This window comes from Pongo abelii, chromosome 12 (genome assembly GCF_028885655.2).
Source record: "Pongo abelii isolate AG06213 chromosome 12, NHGRI_mPonAbe1-v2.0_pri, whole genome shotgun sequence".
In the NCBI taxonomy this organism is placed as follows: Eukaryota; Metazoa; Chordata; class Mammalia; order Primates; family Hominidae; genus Pongo; species Pongo abelii.
This window is the reverse complement of record NC_071997.2, coordinates 68283817-68303580: the sequence shown is the minus strand read 5'-3', so window position 1 is coordinate 68303580 and position 19764 is coordinate 68283817. Positions and strand designations below refer to the sequence as shown.

Genomic DNA, 19764 nt, shown 5'->3' with positions numbered 1-19764 from the left:
AAGTATAGGTGATCTCTTGCAAGAACTGCACAATTATAAAACAAATGTTTGACTTTGCCTTGCAGAATCAATTCCCAATTAATTATCTATTAACACATTATAATTATTTAAAATTCCTTTGAGCAACTGTTGATCTCCATACCAGGTGCCAGTGTGTGAAACAAAATGAGATTCTTTTTCTGGCTTCATTCCAAGTCACAGAGAACCTTTTGGATTACACACAGATTCGAGTTATCTCTCTTTTATTCCTTCCCTCGTTTATGGAAGATAATTAAGAGCTGATTAATGGCATGTCTGACTCCTTATGACTCATTCTGTTTTTTTAAGGCGAATTGTTTGCATGTGCTAATACAACCTTTAAAAAGTACAGTATGTATTGTTTAAAACACAATCTCCTTTAATTGTGAACCAAACACTTTAAATAGCTGAACTTTTGAAGTAAGGAATTTTTAGATTTGTTAAGTCTTAGCTACCTGAATGTACAAATGCACTCTCATTATGTTAGCAGAACCTGTCCAACAGACATGTTTGCTAAGTAGTAAACATACTTTTGTTGTTCAGATCTTACGACCATTTCTCCATAACATGTACACATACACACACACACACACACACACACACACATACATCCTAAAGGTAAGCAAGTACTAAACCAATGGAAAAAAGTTAAAAACAAAATAAAAATATTTGGGTGTTTACTATGTACCAGTCACTATTGAATGCTATCCCATACACATCACCTCACTAAATCTACCCTTGCAAAAATTCTACCAGATTGAAATCACTGTCCCCATTTTTATACATTAGGAAACAGACTCAGAAGAATTATATTCTGAAGTGACACTGGTAAAGCCAGAATTTGAATTTAAGTATGTTTGTCATGTGGTTATGTCATTCTTTACTGCTTCATTGAGGCATGAGCAGTAGCTTAATAATAATCTTTCCTCATTCACTGTCCACCTCCCCTGCCCCAGCCCCCTGACAAATCTTGGGTTTGATGATCCACCATATGTAGTTGGTCAATCTAGGGGGAAAGGAAGCAGGGAACAGGAACAGTTTTGAGGCTGGAGGAGGAAGTGATTATAAAATGGCCTGTAATTGTGGCTGGCAAGGAAGAATGTTTTAAAGCTGAGAAGAGAGTTTACTCAATGACTGCCATATATAGAAACTACATTGACCCTTTATAAAAAATAAAACACTTTGTATTGGAGAAAGCCCTTGGTAATGTTGCTAGCCTTGCTGTAAGTCCAAAGTACAGCCCCTTAGCTAATAATTATTTTAGCTATTCTAGACTTTGTGTTGCCCCCAGACCCTTTGTCGACTCCTCACTGCCCCTTCACTACTGTCCTCTGAGTTGCATGACTCATCCCACTTCTGGATCTCGCTCTTTAGTCCCACATTGCATTCCTGTAGTTCAAAGCTCTTTTCTAAGTAGCAACAGCATGAAACCTTGTCCAGCTTCACTTCTAGAGGGTTGAGAAGAAAAATTATCTGCATTTTAAGAAACCAAGTACCAGACACAGAGACAATTACTGTTGCTAATGATTAACTGAGGAACCTATAGGCTAAGACTGGCAGTTTAAAACCCTAAGCTAAATTTGAAACTATTCTTCAAATGACTCTCAAATTTCCTGCTAGAAGAATTTAATCTGGAAAAGTTTTTGGTAGTTAAGAGCTGTTTGTCATTGATACCATTAAAATCTATGTGATTTGAAGTTCTAATACTGTAGTTACTATGCTAAATTTATGATCTTTTAAAGTTTTGTTTCTGAGAAAAGAATTTTAAGTCTCAAAGGGCCTTAGATGATCTTGTCTGTCATTTTTACAGACAAGAAAACTAAGGCCCAGGATGGTTCAGTGACTTGCCCAAGGTCACACAGCTAGCAGTGCTGAACAAGCACTGGATTCTAGGATTCCTAACATCCAGTCAAGCTCAGTAACTCCATAAGATTTCCCCAGTTTCTCTTACTCTCTCATCTGAAACAACGCATTCTCACTTTAACAACCTGACTCTCAAACATACCGCAATATCTAGAGTTGCTTTTTAGGCAAAAGGACAGAAACAGCAGGGGGAAAATAAAATTAGCAATTTTCTTTTTTCTTATTTTTTTCGAGACGGAGTCTTGCTCTGTTGCCCAGGTTGGAGTGCAGTGGCGCTGATCTCAGCTCACTGCAACCTCCTCCTCCTGGGTTCAAGTGATTCTCCTGCCTCAGCCTCCCAAGTAGCTAGGATTACAGACATGCACTACCACGCCCAGGCAATTTTTGTATTTTTAGTGAAGATGGGGTTTCACCATGTTGGCCAGGCTGGTCTCGAACTCCTGAGCTCAGGTGATCCGCCCACCTAGGCCTCCCAAAGTGCTGGGATTACAGGTATAAGCCACTGCACCTGGCCTAAAATGAGCAATTTTCTAGTTTCTGAGATCTCTAGTTAAGAAAGGCTAATACTGTGTCTCCATTTTGATAGTTATGGCAAGTTTAAGTGGAATAAATTGAAATAATTTGGAATAACAGAATCCTCTATTCCTCAATCTTCAGATTCTATTTCTGTGAGTTACATGGATGAAATTATATAGGAGCTAAGAAGTAGCTAGGTCCTGGGCTTCAGAGGCATTATGCTGTCACCATACACATATACAACTCCTTTAACCCAAATGTACAGCACAAAGCAATAACTACTGTAGAGGGGCAAAAGAATAAATGAAGACTAACCTACATGAAATGACTTAAAGCAGGGAAGGGAAAGGGAATTTTTGGTAAAGTCAGCTGAGGCAAAACATGGGATAGGGAAGACAAATGGAATGACTGTGACAGTGGACAAAATACATTTTTCATTTCATTTCATTTTCTTTTTTGAAAGAGAGTCTCACTCTGTTGCCCAGGCTGGAGTGCAGCGGCGTGATCTCAGCTCACTGCAACCTCTGCCTCCAGGGTTCAAGCAATTTTCCTGCCTCAATCTCCCAAGTAACTGGGATTACAGGCATGCGCCACCACGCCCGGCTAATTTTTGTTTTTAGCAGAGATGGGGTTTCACCATGTTGGCCAGGCTGGTCTCGAATTCCTGGCCTCAGGTAATCTGCCTGCCTCGGCCTCCCAAAGTGCTGGGATTACAGGCGTGAGCCACCACGCCGGGACTTTCCACTTCATCTTTAAGAAACTTTGCCCTTTCTGTGGGTAAGGGTGAGACAAAGCTTATGTCATATTTGAGTGCTTTTAAAAGATGGCATGAATATGAGAATTAAAAGAGTTTCTTGATTTGGTAACATTACCTGTAGCTTTAAATTCTTTTTGGAAGCAGGTAAGATATAAATTCCAAAAAAAAAGTACTTTTAGCCTAGATGCCAAAGTTAGCATGTATTATTAAACTGTGTGTGTCATCAAATGGAGAAACCTTACCCTAAGACAATGAGTTCACCATATTTTACTGGTGCTTTAGATGGATGATTTTCTTGATCAGGAGAAAACATGAGCTTGGCTGTCTTTCTCAAATCTCTGTTCACTGGTCAGGAGCCTTGGGACACCTTTTGCATTATTTCCTAGAGGGGAAAAGTTTTCATTAATAATGTGAACAATTCGTTTCAGTTTAAATGAAAATGTTATTTTCCAGCAGTCCTCTTGAACACAATATTATGCAAAACATCACAAGGTATATACATTTTATGGGACATTTTGCCCAATAATGATTATATATTTTACAAAACTGTTTAAAGGAGTCAAAAATGCAAATTTGAAGACTTCCACTTATAGAAGCATAGAGCAGATATACTTTTCCCTTTTATTTCTGCTAAGTATAACTAAAGACCCTGGACATTATATACAAAACATGAGAAGACTGTGAAAAGTGGAGAGAAGGCAGACTAAGTAAGGGACCTCAGGACCCATGGAATGACACGGTGGTGTAAATTCTCTGGGTTTTCTTTTGCCTAATATATCCCAGACTTGGAGCTAAAGAAGGCAGCAACCTGGAAATGCCAACTGGCACAGACAAAAAGAGCCACAACAAAAGCTTGCTCTCTCTAGCCAAAGAAACAAGAAAGGGACAGCCTGGCAAGACAGAAAACTTTTGACAGTAACTGCTCCACTCCAGCCAAACCCAGAAAACAGTTTTGCCCCACCACCACCCACACCAACAAAAGCTAAGTGAGGAGCCTTGACTTCCAGCTCATAAACCATAGTGAGGAGCTCCAATGCCCTATTGGGGCAGTGTCAAAGTAGGCCAACTAGGGAGCCAGGACTTTCACTCTAATGGCCGGGCATGCCCCAACACCTACCTCAGTGGTGTCAGCTAGACTTCCACCCACCCCCAGCAATAACAAGAAGGATCCTCTTCCTGAGGCATCAGTAGAGGCTGAGTAGGGACCCTTGACTTCTATGTCCACCTGGCAGTAATGAGGCACCCCCTATGACCTTGCCAAAGCAGTGTCAATAAAAGGCAGTGGAAACAGAAGGTTTAGATAATATCCAGAGCCTAGGAACATAATATGAAAATATCTAGTTTTAACAGAAAATCACTCATCCTAGCAAGAACAAGATTTAAACAATGCAAAAGATAGCCTGGGTGCAGTGGTTCACACCTGTAATCCCAGCACTTTGGGAGGTCGAGGCAGGCGGATCACTTGAGGTTGGGAGTTTGAGACCAGCCTGACCAACATGGAGAAACCTCGTCTCTACTAAAAATACAAAATTAGCCGGGCGTGGTGGCACATGCCTGTAATCCCAGCTACTCAGGAGGCTGAGGCAGGAGAACCCCTTGAACCTGGGAGGAGGAGGTTGCAGTGAGCCGAGATCAGTGCCACTGCACTCCAACCTGGGCAACAGAGCAAGACTCCATCTCAAAACAAAAACAAAAACAATACAAAAGATAATCAATAGGTGCCAAAACTTAGATGACAGAATTACCTGACAAAGATTTAAAAGCAGCTATGATAAAACTGAACAGTGGAAATTACTCGATCTGAACAACAGAGAGAAAATAGGAAAAACAAAATGAAACAAAAAACAGAGCCTTATGGACCCGTGCATGAGACTATAGCAAAATCTAACGTGTGTCACTGGACACACATGTCAAAAAGACAGAAGAAAGAGTAAAGCTGAAAAAGTACTCAAAGAGGCTGGGCGCAGTGGCTCATGCCTGTAATTCCAGCACTTTGGGAGGCGGAGGCGGGCAGATCACTTGAGGTCAGGAGTTCGAGACCAGCCTGGGCAACATGATGAAACCCTGTCTCTACTAAAAATACAAAAATTAGCCAGGCATGGTGGTGTGCCTTGTAGTCCTAGCTACGTGGGAGGCTAAAGCGAGAGTAATCGCTTGAACCCGGGAGGTGGAGGTTGCAGTGAGCCAAAATTGCGCCACTGCACTCCAGCCTGGGCGACAGAGTGAGACTCCGTCTCAAGAAAAAAAAAAAAAAAAAGAAAAGAAAATATCCTGGAAGGAAGGAGAGAGAGAGAGAGAGAGAGAGAGAGAGAGAGAGAGAGAGAGAGAGAGAGACAGAGAGAACACTGCATTTATAGGACAATTAGACTGACAGTGGAGTTCTCAACAGAAACCATAGAACCCAGAAGATAGTGGCATAGTATTTTTCAGGTGCTGACAAAAATGGAAGAGAAGTCAAGACATTCTCAGATGAGGAAAAATTGAGAGAATTTGTTACCAGCAGACCCACTATAAATAAAGAATGGCTAGAGGAAATTAACTAAACAGAAAATAAATAAATAAAAGAACATTAAAATATCAGAGATGTAAAAACACGGTAGCAAAAATATCAGTAAATACAATCAACTTTCCTTCTCCTGAATTTTCTAAATTTTGTCTGATGGTGAAAGTGAAAACTATAATACAGTTAGATGTAGTTCTAAATGTGTGTAAAGGAAATAGTTCAGAAAGGCCAAGGTGGGAAGATCACTTGAAGTCAGGAGTTCAAGACCAGCCCGGCCAACATGGTGAAACCCCATCTCCACTAAGAATACAAAAATTAGCAGGGCGTGGTGGCACGTGCCTGTAGTCCCAGCTACTTGGGAGGCTGAGACAGGAGGATCACTTGAACCTGGAGGCAGAGGTTGCAGTGAGCCCAGATCGCACCACTGCACTCCAGCCTGGGTGACAGAGCAAGATTCCATCTCAAAATATATATATATATTTGACACAAGTATAACCAAAAATTAAACACTTCTGATCAGCTGGAAAATCACTACAATAAATAATCCCAAAATATTATCATGTCTTTTTCATCCTCAGTTTAATGGGATCAAGTATTTCCTGCATTTATTTCTCTCCCTAGTTCCTGATAGACCTGTTACAAAGGTTTCACAGCAAAACTCCTACTAGCTAGCCTATAAAAGTCTCCTCATTTTATACCTCCACCAACAGGTTTCATAGGAATCTCATGAATGAAAAAGGTCTACTTGTCTTTTTCTACAGTACAATGAAATACAGCCTGTGTAGTGGCACTTTTGGTGAGAAGGCAACAGGGAATGTATGTAGCCCAATGAATAAGAACATGTCAAAGGAAAAGTCAATGAATAAAACAAATCATTCTGACCCCTACTAATCCCTTGGAAGTGACATACACATTTAGACCAGTCATTCACACTAACACACAACTACTATCATCAATAAATTCTAAAAATTATTTTAAAAAAGCTTCAGAAATATTTTAAGAAAAACATTTCCATCATTCAAATACACTAAAATCACCTCTCGTCACCCTAGATATATTTGCTTTTGCTGAAGAGATTTTAATTCATTACAGTATTTAAAAGGTTACAGAAACCAATATATTGCTATTTCACCATAACTGTGACACATCTGAGTTGTGAGGCAATCAGATTCCTTATTTAGAAAAATAAACTTATGCTAAGCTAACTAAAACCATCAAGGTAAAAACTGAAGTTTCAAGAACAATTAAATCAACCAAAGAATAATTTTGGTTCCATATAATAAGATCTTCTGATATACATGAAATCATACTTTACTATATAAACATGTATTCATGCCCTCTCATTTCCCCTCTAAGAAGCATGTCATTTTAAAAAGTTATACAGAAGCTTAACTAGAGGCATTAGCTGTGCTTTTTCTGTTTAGACAATTAAGGAACTGACATCAAACATGAAAACAATGCTTTGACACATTTCTGACCAAGAATAGCAATAATTAAAAGTTTAATAACAATTAAATTTAAATTAATTTTAAATTAAATTAAATTTTAATAACGTTGCTTTGTTTTGAATTCCTATTTAGAGTTACTATTTAAAGGATATAATGGTTTTCTATTTATAGTAGCAAAAAATTTCCTTTAAAATAAGTTTTTTTAAAGGAGTAAATTTAAATTGCATTAAATAGAATTAGTAAGTGCACAGATATGGCAAACATCTGAAAGTGTAAATGCCCGTATTTGGCTGACATTAGTATATCACATGGCTAGCAAGTATTAGCCTGTGTTCTAGTTCTAGCTGTCTTTGAACAAAGCAATCTGTTTCCTCATCTCTGAAAATGAAGGGACTGAAGTAGAATAAAGGGAATTTGGGAGCTGGAAAAAATACAAGCGACCATCTGGTCCTGACATAAGAATTTACAAGTAACGTGCATAACACTATAGATTTAGTTCTATTACCTCTATAGCAAAAGAACAATTTTTTTGCTTAGACAAGAAACTAAAAAACAAGAGTACGGCTGGCATATCCCCTCCATATACTTTCTAGAGCCCTTGGTCAAATTAGCCAAGAAAAACAATATATTTCCAATCAGACATATTCTTACTCTGCTTAGATCCCTTAGAAGGTCTTATCTGGGGAATATTTTATCAGTGACATCAAAGTTTCAATCACAGGAACACATTCAATCTTGGCTTCTACTTCTGTATTTGATCATCTAAAACCCAAAATGAAACACTTTTGTAGTACTAGTTATTTATATACATAAATGACCCAAGATAAAGTTTTTAAAATTTAAAAATGGCATATAATCAATCAATATACAATCGGCCTTATTAAACTGCAAATAAAATGTGCTATGACAGCTATTCTTCCTGGAACTTTTTTTTTATGTGTTCTCTGAAGAAAGACTCATGATCTTCCCAAAGGTTTATACTCTTTAACAAAGACCAGTACCTAGACAGTGCTTTCGTACTCACCCTGTTTATATATTCTCTCTATATTTTAAAACCTGAGTAAAAGAATTCTTCAAAATGAATTCCTAGGCTGGGCATGGTGGCTCATGCCCGTAATCCCAGCACTTTGGGAGGCCAAGGTGAGAGGATCACTTGAGGCCAGGAGTTTGAGACCAGCCTGCACAACACAGTAAGACTCCTGTCTCTATAGAAGATTAAAAAAAAAAAAAAAAGTAAAAACAGAAAACATTAGCCAAATGTCATGGCATGCACCTATAGCCCCAGCTACTCAAAAAGCTGAGGTGGGAGGATCACTTGTGCCCAGGAGTTTGAGGCTGCAGTGAGCTCTGATCCTCCAGCCTGGGTGACGGAGAGAAACTCTGTCTCAAAAAAAAAAAACAACAAAAAACTCCTGAAGTCATGTACTTGAGAACTTTAAAGGAGTATGTACATAAAAAACATCCGAATGTCTCAATTACTGGCTCCATTTGTTGGTCTTCAATTAAGTTAGTTTGACCTCATGTATTCAGCCCTATCCCAATGTTATCTAGCACCAAGAACATGAAATAGCACCATTAATTCTACTCAAGACTAGAAGAAATGCTAGAGAAAATCTTCCTAATAAAACTCTCTTCTATTTTATCTATTACTTTGAAACTTTGCTTGATACTCGAAAGCATGTTGCTCTCATTAGCAGGAACTAAACTTCCAGAGTTAAAAAAATTTTTTTAAATAAACATATTCTGGAATAGTGTTATTTTCTTTGTGGGCTGGGAGAACACGAAAAGTTACTCATAAAATATATATTTATTAGGAATAGTATTATTAATTTGACTGTTAAACATTCTAATCATTTCTTTTTTAAGGGCCAGTGAAATACAATTATTTTCATATCAAGTCTTCCCAAAGGAAAGACTTTCTATATGTCAGTTTCACCTAAAGAAGAAAAACTGAGAAATCAATCTTTGTCTCTCAACATAACAACTGTTTTCTTTCATTATTTACATCACACACAGCTTTTTGCTTACTACCTACTAAACACAAGTATAAAATTCCTGCCCTAAAAAAAAAAGCAAAACAAATACTAAGCAAGGGACAAAACAAATCTTATGCAGATTGTTTACATACTCTTCTGAGCACTTCTATTTCAGTGGGCAAGTGGGTGGGCATAATGGGGTACTGAGAAAAAAAGGAAAATGTTTTAAAACATGAAAATGTTATAACATTTCTTTATGATGAAAAACAATGTGGACTGCATATATTATCTCAGATAAAACAGATTTCCATCTATACTAGAGTTTCCTTGTGGCTGATTTCAAAAGGATGACTCAAACAGAAAGAACTGCTTTAGTATGTTTGCGGTGGAACCATTTTATGAAACGAATTCAGCTGATGACTGGAGTTTAATTCATAGCAGTTTCTTGATAAGAGTGAAAATTTAATCACCTTCTTCATTCTTTTGCAACCAGCAGGAGTAACACATAGCATTTTTACATAAAAGGAGAAATAATGGTGTCCAGTAGTAGTTGGAGGTTACTACTTTCTGCTAGTGTCTTTTAGCTTCTCAACAAGCAGTGGAGGAAGTGAAGTCTATGTTCCCCTTCCCAAGACACAGGACATCACCTGTGTGAATTCCCACCCTCCTCTCTTAGAGAAGCCAAATAGCATGCTGATAGTCTATCACCTACAGGGATAACTTATTTCATCCTGATGGAAAAGGAGTTAACATCTTTCCTAGGGACAGTATTTGTTCTTTTAAACTGGGGCTTCTCAACTTGGGCATTACTGACATTTTGATATTGTGGGGTACTGGCCTGTGCATTGTAGGGGGTTCAGCAGTATCTCTGGCCTTTCTGTTCTACCTAGATGCCGGTAGAACATTCTAGCTGTGACTTTAAAAATGCCTCAACTTCCTATCTCCCCACTACTCACTCCCCTACCTTGTGAGAACCACTGCTCTAATCTTGAAGACAACATACTTTGTTCTTAGGATGGAAATTTCCCCTTTTTTTGGCGTACTTCTTGGCACACAGTAAGGTACTTAATGTTTACTTACTAACATTATACTGATACTGATAATAAAAGGTTATTTATACTAAGACTTGTGTTAGTAAAGGCCGTGGCTTTGAGGTGGGTGTAGTTTCAGTATTTTACTAGAATTGATAAGAGGGGCTGAGAGTGAGAATGAGAATCTTGCCTTGATGGCAATTAATTATTAACGTTTCTGTGCATTTAAAATATTTCAATATTGTGGCTACCTCTCTCAAATGGTTGAAGGAAAGCGACTAGAGCTGGAGTGGCCACGGAAGTAGCTATAAGGCTAGTGCTGGGTAGCCTGCTGTTTAGAGAAAGGCAAATCTTTGGAGGCTAGATAACTATCTTCTGGACTAAGGGGCCCATATTTAGAAAAATTAAAAGCAGGTTTTAGCAAGCATGGGAGAATTCTTTTAGGTCAACAGAGGGTGTCAACTTGAATCAACCTTGGGGTAAGGTCTATCTTGAACTTGCATAGAATGGTAATTAGCCAAATGCTTTCACGTAAGATTATTTTATTTGACCCCCATAATAGCCCCGTGAATTGGGTAGGAAAGTCTGAACTCTATTTTCCAGATAAGGGAACTGAGTAGGTCAGAAAAGCCCAGTGACTGAAGGCCAAAGAACTCTGGCAGAGCTAGGACTGAGATCCACATGTTAACTCAACATACATTACCCTATTTAATTTCTGTTACAACTATAAAGTACAATCATTTGTCCCCATTTTATAAATGGAGAAACTGAAGCTACCAGAGGTAAAGTGGTCCAGATTTTCTGATGTCATTACTCCACACCCCAGACAAGGCAGAATGGGGCTAATTCCTAAACAGACTAAAAGACCCTATTATAGGACCATTTAGAAGACTAGAACGTATTCACATGTAAAATAAACCCTAAAAAAGTTATACTTCAGCATAGATTAGTAACAACTATTCAACTATGACTAGTGCTTTCTGAGATTATTTGAACCTTTGTCACTTCCTCAATGTTCATTGTATTTGTCAACCATTTCCTGGTAGTGACCAACGACAAATATTTCAATAAATAAAGTGGACTCTGTGTGCTTATTTTAAAAATGAGGACAGAAAGGAACCTAAGGGTGGAAAATCAGGGTATTTCACAAAGGTAAATTCCTGGTACTACCAGGAAGAAAAACATACACATTAGAAGTGAGTCCAGACAGTTTAGGAACAGACAGGGTCACGTGCTCCCTGACTGTGGAAGGAGAGCTGTTTATATAGTCTTGCAACCTTACCCACAAATAATCACTTAATTCCCCATACCTAGAAAATATATTTTTAAACACACAACTAAGAACCCGAACAGTTTTATTGTCTCTGCCCATTCTTAGCTTGTATTCAACAATTTTAGATTACCAAAGTTCCTAAAATGACAAAATGCTCCTCACAAAGCAAGACTAGAAAGTCCTCTAGGTTTAACCATTAAAGTCCCAAATAAAATTCTGCATAAAGCAGCAAATTCGTGGGATTTGGCAGTTATTTGGAACAAAAACATGAGATAAAAGGATATTTATGGGAAATCCTATCATTTTCTAAAGTCAGCATCCCGCACTGGTCATCCCTTTTCATAATGGCTAACACTGAATTCAGTCTCTGTGCCAAGCACTGTTCTAAGCACTTTACATGTATTAAGTGATTTAATCTCTGGGACAACCTTATGAGATAGGAACTATTATAACCCACATTTTACAGATAATAAAACTAAGGTTACAAATCAGCACTCTGAATTGCTGAAACAATTCAGTTTTAAAGTACAGGCACATCTGGTTTTATTGCACTTTGCTTTATTTTACTGTGCTTCGCAGATACTGTGTTTTTTACAAATTCCAAGTTTGTGGCAACCCTGCGTGGGCAAGTCTATTGGTGCCAAGTTTCTGACAACATGTGTTCACTTCATGTCTGTGTCACATTCTGGTAATTCTCACAGTATTTCAAACTTTTTTCATTATTATTATTATTATTGTATCTGTTATGGTGGTCTGTGATCAGTGATCTTTGATGTTACTGTTGTAACTGTTTGGGGGTGCCCTGAATTGTGTCCATATAAGGTGGTACACTTAATTGATAAATGCTGAGTGGGTTTTGACTGCTCTACTGTTTCTCCCATCTCGCTCACTCTCCTTAAGCCTCCTTATTTCCTGGGACACAATATTGAAATTATGCCAATTAATACTCCTACAGTGGCCTCTAACTGTTTAAGGGAAAGGAAGAGTTGCAAGTCTCTCCCTTTAAATCAAAAGCTAGAAATGCTTAAGCTTACTGAGGAAGGCACATTGAAAGTTCAGACAGGCTGAAAGCTAGGCCTCTTCTGCCAGTTAGCCAAGCTGTGAATGCAAAGGAAAAGTTCTTGAAGGAAATTAAAAGTGCTACTCCAGTGAACACATTAACAATAAGAAAATGAAACAGCCTTATAACCGATATAGGGAAAGTTATAGTGGTCTGGATAGAAGATCAAACCAGCCACAACATTCCCTTAAGCCAAAGCTTAATCCAGAGAAAGGCCCTAACTCTCTTCAATTCTATGAAGGCTGAGAGAGGTGAGAAAGCTGCAGAAGAAGAGACTGAAGCTAGCAAAGGTTGGTTCATGTAGTTTAAGTAAAGAAGTCACCTCTCCACAACACAAAAGTGCAAGGTAAAGGAGCAAGTGCTGATGGAGAAGCTGAAGCAAATTATCCAGAAGATCTACTAGCTAAGATCATTGATGAAGACAGCTACACTAAATAAGATATTTTCAATGTTGACAAAATAGCCTTCCTTCTATTGAAGAAGATGCCATCTAGGATGGCATTTCATAGCTAGAGAGAAATCCATTCCTGGTTTCAAACTTCCAAAGGACGGGCTGACTCTCTTGTTAGGAGCTAATGTAGCTGGTGACTTTAAGTTGATGCCAATGCTTATTTACCATTCTGAAAGTCCTAGGTCCCTAAAGAATGATGCTAAATCTACTCTGTCTGTCCTCTGTAAAGGAAACAACAAAACCTGCATGACAGCATATCTGTTTACAACATGGTTTACTAAATATTTTAAGCCCACTGTTGAGAACTACTACTCAGGAAAAGATTCCTTTTAAAATATTACTGCTCATTGACAATGCACCTAGTCACCCAAAAGCTCTAATGGAAATGTACAAGGAGATTAATGTTTCCTTATATGGAATCTACTCCTGATGAAGATGCTGTGAACAATTTTGAAATGACAACAAAGGATTTAGAATATTACATAAACTTAGTTGATAAAAGCAGTAGCAGGGTTTGGGAGGATTGACTCCAATTTTGAAAGAAGTTCTACTGTGGGTAAAATTGTATGAAACAGCATTGCACGCTACAGAGAATCTTTTGTGAAAGGAAGAAATCAATGTGGGAAACTTCATTGTTGTCTTATTTTAAGAAACTGCCACGGGCATCCCAACCTTTGGCAACCACCACCCTGATCAGTTGGCAACCAGCAAAGATTACAATTTGCTGAAAGCTCAGATGATTGTTAGCAATTTTTTTTTTTTAGCAATCAATTATTTTTTATTAAGGTATGCTTTTTTTTTTTTTTTCCCCCTGAGAAAGAATCTCCCTCTGTCGCCCAGGCTGGAGTGCAGTCAGCCTTCTCCCAACTTAAAGGTGTGAGAGTTCCATGTTGTACTGGCCCTGCCAAGTCATAGTGCTTGCCAGGTCTCATGTCCTTTCTCTGATGTGAAACTGTCAGGGACAATTGGTCTACACAAGTGTGACCACTCACTGGACTGAGTGATACCTAACCAAAGTGACCTAGCCACACACTGGCAAGAATTTGGCAGAACCATACTTCATGGTGTTTTCTTAAAAATAAAAACAAAAAACACTTGTGACATATAAGGGGCAATTTTACTATTGAATGCTCTTCGTGGTTTATCAGAAAACACTTTATATAGGCAATTATATTATAGCTTCTGAGTTAATACTATATGCCAAAATCTTTAAGAGTATTCGAACTTATTTCAGTTCTGCCACCTACCCACATCAATCGTACTCTTTTTTTTTTTTTTTTTTGAGACACAGTCTCGCTCTGTCGCCCAGGCTGGAGTGCAGTGGTGTGATTTCGGCTCACTGCAAGTTCCACCTCCTGGGTTCACACCATTCTCCTGCCTCAGCCTCCCAAGTAGCTGGGACTACAGGTGCCCACCACGCCTGGCTAATTTTTTGTATTTTTAGTAGAGACGGGGTTTCACCGTGTTAGCCAGGATAGTCTCAATCTCCTGACCTCGTGATCTGCCCAACTCGGCCTCCCAAAGTGCTGGGATTACAGGCATGAGCCACTGCGCCCGGCCAATCGTACTCTTAAGAGTTTATGAAATGGAAGAGGAATGAGGGCTGGGAGGAGGAAGAATAAAGAACAAGAAGCAGCCCTGGGTAATTCTGACACATTTCATTTAAAAAGCTTTAAGAAAAATATAAATCTTGAAAAGCCAGAAAGTCAGACATTTTATTGAATTATCACTAATTATTTCATTATTATTGTGTTTTCTTTAAACTAGAAGAGACACTCATGAAGGACTAAGCCATGATTGTACTTAGGGCCAGCTGAGAACTTGGGCTCTTGATAGTCAGGAGGGTCCTTCACAAATTCTCAGATTTACAAACCAGCTCTGTAGCACATGGTTTTCTCGTCCTATAAAATGATGGCAATGCTTCCCACACCTCATAGGATTTGTTGTGAGGACTGAATGAAATTTAGTTTGGTTCACTCACTAAATACACCTTTTTTTTTTGTTTTTTTTAAATAAACCAACCTCATAGCACAGGACTCAACTTGTGCCTCAGCAAAATTTCAAATGACTACAAGTCAAAGACTTTTGGGTATCTTAAAATTATTAAAAAAAAAAAAAAAATCAAGCATTTATTAAATACCTACTATGTATTTAGTCAGGCATACAAAGTTGGTCTTAATAAATACTTGGTTGATTTATGGTGATGCTGCTCCATCACTTAATATTTAATTATTTTCTCAGAGATTCATATTTCTCAGTATCTTAAGAAATGTTTATAATCTGTTCTTTGTAGATAACTTTTGATACCATGAAGAAAGTTCTATTTTTTTTTTTTTACCACTTTTAATATATAATAGACCTGGAAATACAATCAAAGACCTCAAAAAACATTGCACTTAGTTTCAAGGTACAATGCTATATAAATGTTTGATTCTCCATGGGGTGGGGGGGAAACTACATCTAAATCAAATATCTAAATAGAGCATATATTCTCTGCTCTTTTAGAGAAGCTAACTTTAAGCCTTTTAGTTTCAAAATTCCATTATAAGCTCCATTCAAAAGGGATGAAAACAGAAAAACGTAGTTGAAAATTCAAATTACAAATAAGTCTCCAATATTGTAGTAAAGTCAACTACTAATAGAAATCACTATTAAAAGATGACAATTATTACTACTCTAATGAAGAAAGGTTTCATATTATGAGAGTTCTAATTTTCTCTTTGGGTCACGAAAAGTTTTCAAAAGTAGCATCTAATCTTTCTTTAACCAAATCATAATGTTTTCCCAGTAATTTTTTTTTTTTGAGACAGAGTGTCGCTCTGTTGCCCAGGCTGGAGTGGAGTGGAGCGATCTCAGCTCACTGCAACCTCTGCCTCCCAGGTTCAAGCGATTCTCCTGCCTCAGCCTCCTGAGTAGCTGGGACTACAGGCGCATGCCACCACGCCCGGCTAATTTTTTGTATTTTTAGTAGAGACGGGGTTTCACCATGTTAGCCAGAATGGTCTCGATCTCCTGACCTCGTGATCTGCCCAACTTGGCCTCCCAAAGTGCTGGGATTACAGGTGTGAGCCACCGCGCCTGGCCCTTTTGTTTGTTTAAACAGAGTGAATATTTTAAATCACTCAGTATGATATTCTTATTTAACCCTTTTCATTAAGAAAACAATAAATACATACAGCTGGGATATTTCTATGAATTCCCTCTTTATCCACTCTTGATTATTGTTATGTTAGCACATTAAAAATACCCCAATTAGGTAAATTATTGTGATCAACTTTCTCCCCAAAATTACAACTTTTCTTGTCACTAACTTAACATCCATTTTATACCCACACAAGAGAATGAATACTGCCTTCTCACAAATACATTAGAAAACTGGATCCAAAACAATCATATATTATTACTGAGCAGCATGTCTGTATTCTAGAAATCAGATTAAGCTTTTCATGAATTTCCTATAGAAAGAAAAAAAAGTTCAATTATACTTTTTCTTCTTGTGAAAATAAAATGTTTCAAAAAAGAACACTGCTAGGAAACTAACAAGTATACATTTTTTAGCAGGAAGAGTCCCCCTAATCAATGATCAGACCTAAAATTATTAAATCTCTCCCAACCATATCAGAGGAAGAACAAACAGAATATTCAGGTAGAAACATTACTTAAAATCTCTATAAAGCATGACTGTCAATATTTTTAACAAATTCTTCATAATTTTTCCCACCTTATGATAATATTTAAATATTAAATTGTAGCTGTCTCAAAGGTCCAGATCTCTTTCTTGAGAAGATCTTGGGAAAAGATTTATGGCTGAAAAACTATGCTTCTGAATAAGCCGTCTACAGCTAACTAAAGTACAATGACAGCATCACCATTCTGGCTATGAAACAACACATAATTCTCAAATTTGTAACGGAAAAGTAAGCAATGAACAACAATAAGTTCTAAAACATGTTTTTGTTTTTTTTTTAAAGCCCGAAGTACTGTAGATTGGATTGCAAAAATTTTAAAAATGAACAGCTTTCAGTTCTCTGTTGACCAGTGATCAACAGGCAATAGACACCTGTAGTGATATTTCTTAGGCTTTAAGGCTGATGAGAGATGAGATTCATAGTGTAAATATTCTCTAAGAACACAAAAGCCTTGGAGCTTGAGATTTATTTAACTCCTTCCCTAAGATAGAAGGAAATTTAATCCATACAACATACTTCCTAAAACTGAATATGAAAAAGTAAACGTGAAAAGTTAAATAGAAAAGATCTGATGAATTATGCTTCAAATTATTCCTTTTGCAAGCTTACTTTAACCTGAAGCATTGACAATGTGACACTTAAAATGAAGCCACAGAACACATACCTCTCTATTTCATCGTTACCACCACAAGCTATACAGAAAACCTTCTCACGGAAAAATAAAATCCATATCGTATTAAAGCATCTGCCAGTTACAGTTGGAACCACACACTGAATAGCTGGCTGTCTGTTCTTTCACTTAAGCACCTCATAATGTGTGTGGGTGGGCCTATGTTATGCAAAATAGGTAAACACTACATAATTCTAGATTCCACTGACTGAAGTGAGAATTCACTTCTCCCTCACCTCCTCCCTAAGGAAGTCTGTGGCCCAAAAGGGAAGAAACGGAAGTAAGAGGAAGCACAGAGCAATTTTTAACACAGGCTTAATATCAAGTTATAGAGTAAGGTACTTCCAGAAAGAGAATGATATTCCATTTCTTAAAAAGCAGGCTGAATTAACTACATAAATATTCTATAAATGTCAGAAGTACAACTATGATACTGAAGCACCTTTTCATATTAGTAAACCTATTTTACAGATTTAGTATAGTACTCAATCTGTTAAGCAACACTCCATTTAAAAAAAACACAAAAATCAATACAATTCATATGTAAAGAAAGAAGCCCCTTTAGCACTATTAAGTGAAACTGATTTTTGTGGTCTGGTTATAAAATACTATATTATCCCAGGCATAAAAATAGGTGAACATTCAATCACATTTTCAATTGATCACACTTGTTTATTTCCAGCTTTATTCTTTACAACTTTAAAATAAATTAGATACATTTGATGCTCATGAATACGGAGAAACTACAGCAGTAGCCAGAGGTAAGCTGGGATTGGACAAGCTCAATCAAATAGCTATGGAAAGCACCTACATACTGACATGTGCTGTTCTCAGATTATCCCACTTGTAAATTCCATTCTAGAAAGTACTGCCTGCTACTCCAAATTTCCCCATATGCTGTCTCAGGAAAAGAACTGTGTTTTCTTATGGTGAATGGTTACACATAGAGCTAGTCTAATCCTCCAAACAGCCAAAGGCGAACCTGATTAATTACATTTAAGATTATTTAAAAGAATACTAAAATTAAGTCACAAGTAAATGCTGTTTATACTTGTTCAATAATTTGCCCATGTAAATCATCGATAATCTCCACCCATTAAAGTTCAACTTGAGTCTAGATGCTTGATATTCTTTTATTAAAGTTATTTAGTAGCCCTCAAGTGTTCAACCCTTTTGTAAAAAGTTACTAGTTATTACAGCAGAGCCCTAAAATTAGTATTGATATCCATAGTTCACAGCCACCTAAGTAAATGGCTATCCAGACAATTTCAGCCTTAATTCAATTACACTATACTGAATAATACATTGCTAATAAAACCTGACTGGAGAGTCAGTAAGTGACCTTGGTGATCTTAATTGGAATCAAAGTCCTACCTATAAATACATTGTATCTTTTTTTAAAAAAGTAGTATAAAAATACTTTTGGTGGCGCTAAGTTTATCTGCAAAGCCTTCTTAAAATGTGTCCACAGGACAATAGTTCTGGTTCACAGTAGGGCTATCATTTTTAAGAGAACATCACTATAATAGTACCTAGTAACTTAATGCCTTGGCACAAAATGAACCACCCTCTATCACACAGCTACAAGTTTACTTCTGTTGCTTCCCAGCGTTCTGTAACTGTCACATCCCCTGAAGCAGTTCTGTAAATCTGTTTAATGTTTCTTTTGCTCCTTGTGCTGGCAGCAGGCCCACTTAGGTTACAGCAAAATAAATCTGCGCAGGTAGGCTGCTTATATCCAATGTTGATACCTGTTCAGTCCAGGAAACATACCTGCAAAAATGATCGGGGCATATTCTAGGGTTTGCTATTTGATGATCCTGCCTTGTCATGTGATTCCAGGCTGATGAGATTGCTCAAGAAGCCGGACATGACAAACTTAATACTCATACTAAATAGAATGTAGTTGTAGCTGACTCTCAATGCCTTATACTTGATTCCATAACAAAACCTGAGGTCCTGCCATTCTTTGGACCAACGTACCAACTCTCTTAACTTTGGAAGTATATTTCCTGCTTAACCCTAGGGAAACCAAGATATCAATAGTTCTTATATCATCATTACCATCTTAATGATTAAAAACAGAGCACTGAGAGTATAAAAATTCCTTATGTCTTTAAAGATCTGTGTTTATATCAAATAATCTCTTGAGAAAATATTTTTTTCTTAGAAAGTTCTAAGAAGTCATTAAAGATAAAATCTCCATATTTTCTAAGTATTATAATGAGCTGGCCAGGTGCCGTGGCCCATGCCTGTAATCCCAGCACTTTGGAAGGCCAAGGCAGGTGGATCACCTAAGGTCAAGAGTTCCAGACCAGCCTGGCCAACATGGAGAAACCCTGTCTCTACTAAAAATATAAAATTAGCCAGGTATGGTGGCACATGCCTGTAATCCCAGCTACTTGGGAGGCTGAGGCAGGAGAATAGCTTGAACCCGGGAGGCAGAGGTTGCGGTGAGCCGAGATGGCACCATGGCACTCCAGCCTGGACAACAAGAGCAAAACTCCGT

General features: G+C 37.7%; 1 protein-coding gene across 3 annotated transcripts in view; it reads right to left on the bottom strand.

The window, feature by feature from the left end:
• The window catches only part of PELI1 (pellino E3 ubiquitin protein ligase 1), a 59750-nt gene that overhangs the window by 11964 nt on the left and 28022 nt on the right, over positions 1-19764 (bottom strand). The window contains exons 1-2 of one of the 3 annotated variants that reach the window (XM_009237252.4): positions 17250-19555; positions 3397-3536 (exon numbers count right to left, since the gene is read on the bottom strand). In XM_009237252.4, the coding sequence (XP_009235527.1) occupies positions 3397-3467 (71 nt within the window). In that variant the 5' untranslated portion in view covers positions 3468-3536; positions 17250-19555. Of the gene's footprint in view, positions 1-3396; positions 3537-7756; positions 8316-17249; positions 19556-19764 lie in introns of those variants that run through there. The other 2 variants (XM_054548137.2, XM_009237251.4) reach the window with 2 other exon arrangements.